The 13,703-nt window shown below is 39.1% G+C and overlaps 1 protein-coding gene across 1 annotated transcript in view; it reads right to left on the bottom strand.

Annotated features, from left to right (window-relative positions):
* Window positions 1-2,776: 2,776 nt before the first annotated feature.
* The window catches only part of T265_15740 (hypothetical protein), a gene marked incomplete at both ends in the record, with an annotated part of 22,854 nt that continues 11,927 nt past the window's right edge, over window positions 2,777-13,703 (bottom strand). Inside the window, one exon of the mRNA XM_009179053.1 lies at window positions 2,777-2,962. Within this exon, the coding sequence (XP_009177317.1) occupies window positions 2,778-2,962 (185 nt within the window). The remainder of the gene's footprint in view (window positions 2,963-13,703) is intronic.

The following is a 13,703-nucleotide window of genomic DNA, read 5'->3' as shown; positions in this document are numbered from 1 at the left end:
ATACTCATGAAACGGCTTGCAGATATTCAAAATTCAGATTCACATGATCTACTGGGCGCCTGATCGTAAATGCTATGAATATTGCTGAATTACCCACAAAATCCAACTAAACTTGTGTTTTTGCATCAAAAATAAACAAATTCCCGATGAGTTCTATTTTCGGATCCCTTGCTTATTTGGGCGTACCATTGTGAGATCTGCCGAAGTAGAACATCTACAGAAGTATCTTGAATGTTTGGTAATAGTTGTGTTGATGGTGCCAAATGGTTGTTGCACGCGTTGCCTTTGGAAAGACAAATCCACGGTGCATATCGTTAGCTCAACTGATGGTATCCGGCAGAATAGTTTTGTTTTCTGAATCTTACATATCCCTCCAAATTTTGGAGTGACTTCTTCGAAGGTGCCGATGACCGGGGTTTGCTAACTTTCCAAAGCAGACATCCGGTACACCTCTTGCCCAAGTGCAGCGGCATCTACCGGCGCTTGGTATCTTATTTGAATAAAGCAGCATTTGCGTCACAAACAAGATATCAGAAAATGTATTTGCAGTGTATGAGGGCACTAAGTTGCATTGGAACAATTATCATACATTTTTCGAGGCTCAGAAATTGAGCCCGCAGAAGCAAACCTCCATACTTCTAAGTGGCGCCTATTGCGTATTCGGTTATCCGAATTCAGCGTATGACTTTTGCATAAAACTTTCTTTTCACATTTAGGGGTCGCAAAGTATACTCGTAAGATTCATTGCTTTCATTTTCAAGAAATAACATTATCGCGCCATGAAGGTACTTTCGAAAATAATCGGTGAGCAAAATATCAAAAGTTTGATTTTACAGCATGTCACTTGGTCCAAGGAAACCCATTATTCTGGATGACTAAGTCAGTAATCGCACAATCAGTCAGCTCTTTGACACTTGCCAATATAAATGTTCCCACCAATTAATCACGAGAAATGTTGTGGTACACCGTCTAGTATCCGATGTTTTGCGGAAACGCGATAGGTAGCTTGGGAGGACTTCCAAAATAATCCACGAAACCTGCTATGGAAGGCACGATTTACACATGGGTACCACCGACAAATAAACGTTATCAAGGATCAACAAATCTACGCAAGCCAGTGTGTGTTTACGCTAGTAAGCTTACTGCAAAAACGCGTTTGGCTGAGTGAGTGATTCATCAGTGTTTGCACCAGGGTTTGGCCATGTAACTTTGATTGCTGTGTTTTGATCTCCTGCATTTTTGAAAAATAACCTCAAGCTGTGTATGCTGTAGATTTTTGTTGTAAACAAAAGGAAACAAATACCGCGGTTTATTAGTGAGTGCGGGCATTTCTAAATTATGCAGGCATAAAATTCCCTCCTAAGCTTGTTTTTTAGAAGACAAATTACGAGTTTTTCAAGGGAGTTAGTTCAACTCAATGATACCGCCAAAGATTGATCAACCCCGTAAGGACTGACTGAAAAAGGTCATTCCTTCCGCCCTATTAAACACTAAAACATGAGTAGAACCAGTCTAACTGAAGCTGTGCAGAGACGAAAATTATGAACTGGAACCTCGCGTTAATCCTCATTGATCTCACTATTGTAAAGAGGAAACTACCAAGCCCAGGAACCATCATCAACGCGGACGACTGACGCGGATGCTTGAGTACATCACAACCAAGAATCATTGGCTTTATAGCCAACAAAACAAAATTTGAGAGGGCACACATAAGGAATATAATGAATATCCTGGCTTACATATCAGCACAACAATACTCTCACCTTATTTACTGTTATTCTTACCTGGTTGATTTGGTACGAGATATATTTGTTCAAAATATTATCCACTGTTCATCAGTGGGGTGGCTATTGGGCGTCATTCTATAGGTTCTGAGATTTTAATAGATGGCAGCCTTAGGACTGACTTCGTACCCCGGGGATCGTTCAGCTGCATATTTCGCAGTGAATCGCACAGATGTAATTGTTTACTGACTTAATCAATTGGTTGTTGATCCTAAAATTATCGGTGCCCAGTAGATGCAATTAGAAGAGTCGTAAATATTGCAACTTCCAAGTAGTGATATCTCACATTTGTGACATGGGGTCACAAACCAACAAATACAACTCACCGTTGGATGATTCAAAGGTGAGAAAAATTCCACCAAGGTCAGCCAGCGGCAGTACCACAAGGTTAATCTACTCATATTAAATCAACACCTTCTCCTAAAAAGTAAGATATCTGCTATTCTTCTTAGCAGTTTTTTAGAAGCAGTCTTTGTCTGTGTTTCAGTAATCCATATACCTTTGATCTCTCCTTGGTCAAAGGGAATCCTCACATTTTGCCTTGCATGTACACGATGAGAAATGCAGATTTCTGCTTGTTTTTTGGGCCTAAAGAATGTATGGATGTCGAGCGCAGTTACGAAGCTCAATGTTTGTGTTCGTAACACACACCTAGGTTTTCTGACCAACATCCAGGACAAAACAGTTAATGCCGCAGCTGAGAATGATGCTCGGGAATAAAGTTTCACCTTAATGTTTGACTTTGAGAACATGGATTATCTGCTCCTTTCATTATCCCCGTTTTGCAGATTACGTTCTACGCCTTCACTCGTCTTTTATATTTTGTGCTGCCCTTACCACTTTCTCCCATCTTGTCGTTCCATGTCTAGTTGAATTGAACCATGTAGTATTGGCAGATGTGTGAACACCTTCCATTGAGTTGTTGTTAAAGTTGAGTAGGCGTGATTACAATGTTCTCATTTGGGAACCTCAATTCTTGGTATGTCTCACTTTCTGATTGTTTGTTTGTTCCCTGCTAGCGAAAAATAGGCCAAATTCACTAATGGGATTCCTCAACGTATTTGCGATGACTGCTTGCAAACTGCTGCTTGCTTCAAAAATTGGTGATGTTTCTTGCAACGGGCTTACAATGTGTGAAGCCTTGTAGTTTAAGGCAATGTAGAAAAGCACCTTCCTAACTGAAATAGCAACTTGAAAGATGAGGGAATCGCCGACAAACACAAAATGAATTGTGTGCTTAAGAAACGCGTTTCCGGAAACGGCGCGCTAAAGCGTGGGTTCAGCTGCTTGAAACATCACTCTACGTAAGGCAAGGTATTTAGGATGTTCTTCTATCAAGTAGTCGACCGAACAGTTGTCACCATCATGAAATCAGCAGAGAGTAAATATTGTAAATGAACGGGGAGATGGTGTTCTTATTCAACGCAAAGCAGTTTAACATATAGGCATCGTAACTACAATGCAAAAATCGATTCACGTTGAGCAGTTCACAGATAGCCTTGTACGTGTATACCATACGTGTACTTACCTAGGACATTAAACAGAAACAACAGCATGAGGTTTGAGTACCGTATGGGTAAATGTATTTACATCCTCCCCCCATCGCCCAAGTCTTCTACCGAACAGTCGTGTTTTCCAAACACGTATATATATGCGTCGCGTGGTAGGAACCCACGATAACAGAGATGAACACCGCTAAAGCCGTTTTCACGTGATGTTTTTCTCTTTCTGCACAAGCCTATGACTAACGGATTAGGGAGTAGACAATACTTCTGAGACACAAACTTGAAACAATGTGTATGGCAGTTGATCCAATCGAAAGCTGAAGAACGCGATCAATATCGTGACTTTTACGCACCAGAACTTAAAGCTGCTCATATTTTAGGTCGATACATTGACTACGCCCAGATCTGCATATGAGGCAGCGGGATACTTCGTCAGAATTGCGCAACTGAATACATGGTGGAACACGACCCTTGAAACAAATCGAAGGATCATACAGCGTGTACATTATATTGACTTTTGAACACCCCAGTAGGTTGTCACTCCGCCAGAAAAAGTTGCAAAGAAAATAGGTTGTAGCCGCAATGTAGCCGCAGTGTAGTACGCCCAGATACGAGCCGCAATATTTTGCTCTTGAATAATATGGAGCAATGGTGCAATGAAAGTTTGAATATTCCGCGAGACACTATATTTTATCGTACTGTTACCCCGGCTATGCGTCTGAGTATTTGGTTGTTGTTTCAAAGCTGGGTATCATGAGGGTGACGGGCTTCTGCAGGGAGTTTGATAGATATTTCCTCTTTTCGATGAATTTAATTTATGAATAAAAGCCTGGCACCACCATGCAGCGGTTTCATCCCTGTTAAAATTCGCCAAAATATTTGTATCCGGGTATTTGTAGGAACCAATTTCCCAGTTATTGAACGAACCAGCCGTTTGAGAATTCTGATTATCTCCCACTAGACATTGCATCACTCATTGTTCACCACAAGGTCAACCATTAGCTGGATCTTCGAGTAACGGGCATTCATTGGGAAAGCTCACTCATAATTTACTATTGTTTGTTTTCTAACCTGATTGTGAACTCATCTGTAAATGTCATGTCTGAGTAAATTCTGCTCACAATGATGACAGGCCGCTCCTCGCTGGAGGTCTGTGTTCAAACAGTTTGCGGAATGTCTTGGATTCGGCCACAGCCAAGGAGCGCTCGAAGCACACTGCTGCTGACACATGAAAAGAATGAAACACCTGAATAGTGGCTTTCGGAGTTTATGTACAGATTTTCTTCACTGATTGCATAGAAAAACAATCGGAAATTCACGGAATTCTTATATAAGCCAACATTTCGCGAAATGGCTGCATGCTATTCGGAGTGGCCAAATTTTTACTTGGCAACATGCTTTACTTCATCTGACATTTCCCACCTAACCCCGTTTACGCATACGCAAACTTGCTTCTGAGTGCATGGGTCTAATACACAAACATTTGGTTATTTCCCAATATTGTCACCAAGTGATATACGAGGACCTCTGAAACGCTAGTATATTTGGGTTTAATATATTGTTTTTTTTTGGCTCATTGCTCTCCCAACAGAGTGATTCATATGTTTGGGCTTCAAAAAGTTTTGGCTTTATTTAGAATGCGTTGGTTTGATATGCTCGGCGTGACAAGCCTTTGGCAAAGCTTTGAATAGGAATTTTTGTCAACCACGAGGCTTCCACACTGCGCTTATGGATTTTGGGGTATCCCAGTATATTTCGCTCTATACATTTGGTCTCCTGTTTGGACGAATACTAGTCTAGAAATATGAGACGTTGTAAAACCGATGTGTTTTCCGGGTCCTAAATCATCTCAAATGAATATCTTACAAGCTTGTTCTGCAATACCTGCTGAATTCGGAGAATATTACATTCGACTCAAACATAAGCCATTGAACATTTCTTCGCTTGTTATAAATGCAGACGTTGGTCGGATCTCGTGGTTGCACTTTAAGTTGTACCATTCATGATGCGCTCAAGTTCCAACACCAAAAGGTAATATTGTTAACAATAACCTTGTGTGAACTGATGCAGTCATATGTATATGTATGTCTTTACCGCGTAAACCTACAACACAAGAGACCATTCGGTAAAAAGGTACTGCTCTCCTGACGGAGGAGTAATTTTCTTCCAGTGTTGTATCTATAAATAAGCAATATTGGGCAACACAGGCAGGTTTATCCTAGTGCCAGCTGAGTTTAAGTTTGGGAGCCTGAATTGCTCTTCAGTCAAATGGGGTGATCACGCTTTCGTACCTCGTGTGAGCAGACCACGCCCATGATAGAATAAATCTTGTTGAATGTGGCAGCATAATAATTAGATTTCACCCTGATGAAAAGGTTATCGACAATAGCGAACTAGTGAGACTCAGATTTGATTATTATGATAAAAACGATGTAACTATGCAAGGGTAGAAATATGTTCACTGAACAACACACCATAGCATACCTCAGAATATAATCTATCGATCTCTTATCCAGATAGAAGATTGATTAATAAGATTGGCTTTGAAGAGATATGAAGACCGACTCGTCAGAAATGTTAACGCAGATCAGGCAACAATTACTTTTCTAGAAGTTCAGGGGAACTGCCATAGCATGATGCATTTTTGTGTGTAGTCAGCGATATATTTCAAGACAAGGAGACGGAAGAAACTTGGCTAAAATGTCGACCCGAATGCTCTAGAACACCTTGAATGCGGGTGAAAAAATTGTGTCGGACATCCCTCCGCATATAACAGGGTAGTTAACTAGTGCATTTTGAATATCGGGTACCCGGTGTTTAAGGTGAGCAGTTGTACCTAAAGTAATGGCATTCATATTCTCACGCAATTTTGGATTGTGTTGACATCTTTGGAACAGTTCTGCTGATAACAATTAATAAGTTTCCCAATAATGCTTAGACAATTACAAATTGTTGTCTTTATTCTAAGATTACAACAGATTTCACAAAACTTCACATTCTCGCGAAAACGGCGTCAACAAGACATTTTAAAAAGCTACACTCGTTTGCATTTTTCTACTGCTAATTATCCATCCGTACCAAAATTTATTGTTTCAGAAGATTTTATATCTCATGTTGTATTTTATCCTAATTACTGTTCCTAGATCAATTTAAATGCTCTCATGCTGCAAGAGATCACATTTATGCATCTGTTGCGCAAATGTTTGGAATGAAGGATAACCAACTTAGAGATATGTTTTGTGGCCGTTGTGGGAAAATTAGAAGGCTGAAGGAAGGATGACATCAGCGAAGCAGTGCCCCTGAAATATCAGTGTGATGATTCCAGTAATTCTAAAAGTGCCAGGGTAGATTTTCCTTTGNTAATTAATAATTTAATTGAGCATGATCTAAAGGGTGTTTACTGAAAACGGCCGTTTACATGCATTTTCTGTGCTATCCCACCTGAAGTTCTTCAGTGGGTTTTGACCATTCTGCGAATTGTGGATTAAGGCGTAAGGTAAAAAAAGAATTTGAATAGTCACTGAAAAAATGCATATATTTAAACGTTTCTCTCTTGTAGCAGGTCATCACGCTCATTTCCTTTATATAATTCTGAGAAAAATGTGACACATTGGAAGGATACACCCATCCTGAAAAGATTGTATGGATAAAGTTCTGAAACAAGCCAGCACAAATCAAGTGAACGTATAACGATGATTCGTCGGCAGACGGGGGCAGTATTTACAGGGCAAACAGAAGAATGTAAAATTCACTGCGCAACTTGAAGCGTTGTATTTTAACAACTGCATTAGACTTTGGTCATCTGAATTTCTGTCATTATTTTAAGGTGCTTAATAAATTGTCTGGTTGTCGATGCAATCTTTGCGCTCATCAGTATTATCACGGTGTCCAAGTTTTGCGATGTGTTTAAATAGCACTATTATCTGTAGTACCACTGTTCGAAGACCACTGTTTGCTCTGGATAACGGCGGTGATTGAAATTTTTTAAAATTGAAATTGTGTATTCAGCTACGAAATATGGCTAACTTTGCCCAGACTTGATAATTCTATCTTGGGAAGTTTCCTAAATTAGAGATACAATTTTGAAACTCGGACCCTTTGAATGAGGAATTTTCTGAGACGTTATACTTGAGCCTTAATTCTGGTGCGTCAAATACCTTTGTTTCCTATGTACTTATATACGTATGTGTATACGCATATGTAATGTGATCCCATACATTAAGCCGGGTTACCACTCTCACAAACTCTTTTCCTCTGGGTAGCGTAACATTCTCGGTAAACTTCATCCGAGTTGACGGTTGGAGCAGAAAAAACAAATTTCTACAGCTTCCGTTTTGTGTTAATGCACCAATCTATTTTCAAAATCTACAGCTTGTCAACCCACCAGCAATCAACGCACCGATAATTGGTGTCGTCATAACCGGGCGCTGAGGGTAACTCCCTTGAATTTAAACGGTTGGGAGACAGGAACTAAAGGCAGCAGCACTGTCTATTGTTAGACGTTGATTAAAGTGCAATATTTTATATTCCGTTACTTTAACTAACTTCAGAGCAGCTCCTCATCCTGTGTTGATCAAAGACATGAATGTATCGGTCAATGGTAATAATAGTTCGGGTTCATTCTTATCAGATGGCAAACTACTGTTAGGATACGAGGTGGAGACCTCCACATCAAGTGACGGTAAACAGCGCTAACAAGAATTAAGTTAGTGAGGGCGACCTTGGTACGCTTAGGCCACATTAAAAGTATTTTGTTTTAGGATACTTTAGCAAATTTTGGTTGTTATTTTCTTTACATGACTCGTTTCGAATATGTTCACTGATTTGGCACAATTTGGCGTGCGGTGTAACGCAACTTGGAAGGTGTGGTAATTTTTGAAATCCAATTTTCATGTTTTTTAGTCGCTGGTGGGTATTAGCTTGATTTTAAAAACTAAATATTGCATTCAAAACCCTGGCCAGGATGAGTACTGAATAGAAGGTAACCGCACGTGGTGCAATAAATCATTCGTTGAGTTCTTCGGTCATCGATTTCTTGACCAAAATATGTTGCAGTATGTCTCGAAATTCCTCAACTCCGGCAGGTATTCCAGAGCTACGTCCGTGCACAATCGGACGACAGAAATATTCGCCGACAAATGTGGATAAATCAAACCCATGAACTCCTCATTACAACAGCAGGCCGCAACAGTCAAAACTTAAACTACCCTAGTTTACGAAATTCTAAAGTCCCTCTAGCCTTCACATTATCCTTTCAATTTTCTAATGTGTTAGTGAGCAATCGTCGCAGTATCTGCGAATCCATTAAATAAAAGTTATTTGATAGCATAGTTTCTTTCTTGAATCCGGCCAGAGTTAATGGGAAAACAAGTTTGATTAATGCAAAACCCCATTTAAATGTTAGCAATCACACATTTACCTGGTTTTCTGATTGTCACACATAATACTACTGATGCTCGAATTTTAAATTATGCAACATGTTCCTGTTGCACCTCCCCCTGGATTTAGGATATTTCATGTAATCTGGAAGCCAGTAGTCAGGTTTGGAATCCACCCACTCGGTATGATTTCCGGTAAAAAGAATCCATGTCAATTAGTTGGAAATCGCAGTTAACAATGATATACTCATCAAGGAAAATGGGTGGAACAAATTTAACCCTTATCTGTTTGATGCATGAAAGTAGTAAACGCACGATGGTTTCTTGATTTCTCAGAAAGACGGACAAGTGCCGTAAGAACAACATCATTGGGAATCTAGAAATCCATTTGGTCAACCGCGAATGCGAGCTAACAGTTAAAAAAATAAACACAAGTTTGGGCTTTTATAAATGATTTGGGTGTCAAAAACACGGATTAGAGCTCGCAGTGAACTTTTGATTAGCAAACTATGCCACCTCTGAAATAAGCTCTCTGCCGACAAACCAGCATTTATGCAGAAAATCTTTTCAGTATTCGATAAAGCAAAGTTAACTGTACTTTTAAAGGCTGATTTTTTGTTTACTAGCGACCCGGTATTTTTATAATCGCTAGGCGTTTCGTACACTTATTAGGCTTGACGGTCAGCGCAACCTATGGGATATCCTAAAACATGCCAAACGATAACTTATCGTGTGGATGGCATCCGTGCTTCAGCGTTTCGGGACACGCGTATGCATAGTTTATTCACAAAACATCAATTGTGATCTGCACCAGTAGCGCATCCAGTAATATTGTGCGTTTTGTATTATAATCTTTGGAATTATTGCATCTTTTACCCAGTAATCTTATGTGGAGATCTCCGGTTTGTTGATTAGTAACGTTGAACTAATATTTTAAGTCGACGAAAATATTTTATTCCTCAGAACTCTTCATCGTTCTGGAGATTACCAGTCGCTTACAAAATATTTTGCAACAATCATTAGGATTATAAAGGTTGCACAGCAGTCTGAATATTTGCACTCCGTATGCTGTCACTCGTCTCCTTTTATGTCAAAATAATATACGTGTTTATTCAAAGAGGAAAGTCTGGGACATCCTGGTTTTGCAACTTGCGTTGCAACTCTTCGTGTAATCAAAATCACTGTGTAAACCTGATGTTATCAAACGCGTGCTAGCAAATCTAGACAATCTAACAAAAAAACACCACGATCAGGAAAAGTATTGGACTACGCGCCTGAATTTTCAAAGATTTTGTTCGCGCACGTAGAGAAGGAGTATATCAACATGGTTCAGATAGATCTCCATCATCTGCGGATATCACAAGTATGCTGGCACGCCGATGTTAAACTGTTATAACTTAAAAGCTCTGAAAAATTCAATGAAATAGGTTATTATGTGAATCACGTGGCATTGTACATAATCGTTATTTCATATGTATGGATTAGACTGGTATTATCGTGCTTAGCAGGAATAAATTATAAGTTCTAGTGAAATAAGATGTCTGCCGGAGTTAAGCTACATTCTATCAGGTCACACATCCAGTAAAGAAATACACATGTTACCTGTAATTCTACTCTTTTGAAAAAACAACCCTAATTTAACGTTAGAGACCTAATAGTTAGACTGGTTACGCCTAGATGCATAGAGTGAGCTTGTATAATGATAATTCCGGTGTGTGTTCAATGTGTCGTATTTAGTAGTCTAAACACGCAATATGTCTAAAACTGTGACCGAAAGACGGCGCAGATTTCTTCTTAACATAACAACATAACAACATAACAACATTTTGAAGTTAGCCGGTAAATTTTTCAACGATAACTTGGAGGTATACTCGAACAGCCTGGGTATAAAGCATGAATACCGCGCTGATTGCCACTTGATGTATTGTGTCCAATACCCAGTGTAGGCAGCGCAAACACTATTAGGTATCTTCTTTTAGGCACACACTACACCACTTGGTACATTCGTGCTGCTCCAAATGCTAAGTAAACTAATATATATGGAGAATGCCGTCAAGCGTGTTTATCCACAGTTAGTAGGCATAACTTTGAGTTCAACAAAATATTTAAAACTAATTGATTTGTATGGAATTATTTCGTGAGGATTTGGAAACCGCATACAGAGAGACTAGGATAAACACTAGGGCGTCAAAACAACGGCCTTCTTTCAGACAGCGGTAACAACGATGACAACAATGGACAGCGTTAAGCGCCATTCATTTGTCCGCTTTTACTAAAATCTTGCGCCAATAGTGACGTTTTCTGAAAGGATAAAAACCGAACATTGTAAAGGAAAAATAGGTTGAGAAGAGAACCAAAAATGTTGATCGTGTGCCACAAATTTAAACGCTTATGTAATTTAACGAAATATTTTCAAAAATGTTCAGATATTTAATCCATATAAAATTTACGAATGCGGTTTGGTTGCTATAAGCGCCCGAACGTTTGGCGGGTAAATCTACTTCTGTTTGTATTTCGACAAAAACTTGCTGATTCGCCACATGGTTACATCGGGGAGCGTGTCGGTGCATCAGCCTAATAAATCAACATATATACAATAACCGGTATTTCGATGCAGAATAGCCATACCCAAATTAGTCTAACTTTTTTGACCTAAAACATTTCCCGGAATCGATCCAAAAATACCAGTAACCACCGGTCAACTGATTCCGGCAACCCAGGTTGCCCGCATCCTTATGTGAATAATCATATCGGCCCTCAAGCATGCATTGAAAACTCCACGTCGAACCTAATTCAAACTTGATACTTTACGATGATAATGTTTCCCCTCTTTTTACATCAAAATATAATGACGAACACAATAATTACAGTAGAATCAATTACCAAATAATGAATTACATAGCAGTGGTAGCACACGGTGGCGTTCAAAGTAAGTCAATAAATAAACATCGTTTAAACTGACGGAATAATGAGCAAAATATCTAGTTACCTCCAAATATGGTCAACGGAAGGTATGAAGCAAGAGAGATTGTTGTTTATTAAGGCGTAGTCAGACTAAAATGCCATAAACTGACGGAATAATGAGCAGTATAAAATCCAGTTTTGCCTGTTAGAATGTGCCCTAAAAAGTTCGATTTCTGGGCCGAATTCCATAGGAAGACAACAAATGCGCATGCATCACTTCAGGTTGAAGTAACACTGTTGAGCAAAAGTGATGAGTTTCGAATAAACTAGAAAAACAAAATTACCTACTAAAAATTGAATTATTATGTTTCTGAGAATTTTCAACAAACTACACTGATAAGAGTACCTACTCATACTCCAGTGGTTCAGGTACTCAATATGTATATTCAATTTACCGTAAAATAATCCGTTACTATTTAAAGGAAGTAACTTACACTAATGTAAAGTTTACTGCTTATGCGTGTGATTTCATTGCCGCAAGCCTAAATTCTAGCTCAGCTACAGAAGTATTCGTAGCTTTCTTTAGGAAATAATGTAAGAATGACATCACATTATTATTATGATATGAGGCCTTTATAATATACTTGATCGCATGATATTATATGTTTATTATCACCAGAGGTAATCAACTGTCGTGCGCTCACCGATATGCATGCCAATTTAGTCCACATTCGATTCCTGCGTATGACTCCCGATAAATGCGATAACTTTTTTTATGCAAAGCTCCAAAAAGGAACGCACCATATCCGTTAGTATTTTACTTTCCTGGTGACTTGTGAGTTACGATGCGTGTGAGCTTTTTTTAGTTCTATCCCAACCTCAGTAATATCCTCAAAGTAAAATCTGGCATCTGATATTGTCAGACTGGTTACTTCTTTAAGATGTTTGTAGGGTGTAACACTGTAGATAAGTGATATTTACTAAATCCTAGTCTTTTAGGTTTTACGTTGGTTTAGTACTTCTTCTGGTGTACAGCGTTGCTTATCATTTACACATTGGTGTTATACTTCAGAGTGTTTATACCCACGTGTTTGGTGATCAAGGAATGCTATTTCCTAGTATGCTAAGGTTAATTGTTAAATACAGGTAATATAGCCAGTTAGCTATTTTCTAACAGTCCGAATGCTACTGCATTACCATCAAACATGTTTGAGATATACCGCAAAAATTATGATCCTGCAACCCAGCTTCATATAGCCAGTTAGCTATTTTCTAACAGCCCGAATGCTACTGCATTACCATCATACGTGTTTGAGATATATCGCAAAAATTATGATCCTGCAACCCAGCTTTCACCCAGTAATCTGGCCTATAATACTTGAGGTCACAGAACGTTTGAATCTTTTGCTTTCCAAAGTGTGGAATCACCGTGGGATAAACGACATCTATTAGTGTTCAAGCTGAGATACGTTTAAAGTGGAATGTATTTTAGCTGACGTTTTACGGCTGCAACGGTTGCAGATTTAAAAGTCTTATCACGCTCCAGAAAAGCGTGCTTTTTACCCGGGTGGTAAGACATCCTATGTTGTACTTGTTTCCATCCTGAGCGATTAGGCTTTTGAACTGGGTATACAAAGCATTCCCGGGCTATTAGTCATGCGTTGTTCTCCGAAATGCTCAATAGTCTTATTTTCATTCTAAGAAAAAGCTTATATCAGATCCACAATGCAGTTGAGTTTATTTGTGGCGAATAAATATACTATCATTCAGTTAATGTGAGCAAATATTGGCCCTAAGGATGTCAACCAACTGGAAGTCAGGTTCATGTCCAATGTTGTCGGCATCAATATAATTTTGAATAACATTTGCAAAGCCAAAAATGATGGTATAAAATTGTGTAAAGACACTAAAACTGAACTCAATAATTGCTTGCTAGAAGGCAAGCTAACACATAATATAGCCTGGATAGCACTATCAAGATATTCGGCTCATTTTAGCCGAACATAAGAGGTTCTTTGTGGGGCAAATTCAACAACGAGTTCCTTCATAAAACAACAAAGAACAAACGTTGTTACGCGGAGTCTGAAGGATTGGACATTAACGCTCCACCAGTTGGCTTAGATCGGAAGAGC

This window comes from Opisthorchis viverrini (assembly GCF_000715545.1).
Source record: "Opisthorchis viverrini unplaced genomic scaffold opera_v5_807, whole genome shotgun sequence".
In the NCBI taxonomy this organism is placed as follows: domain Eukaryota; kingdom Metazoa; phylum Platyhelminthes; class Trematoda; order Opisthorchiida; family Opisthorchiidae; genus Opisthorchis; species Opisthorchis viverrini.
Note: the sequence above shows the minus strand (reverse complement) of the source record. Positions and strands in the feature narration are given on the sequence as shown.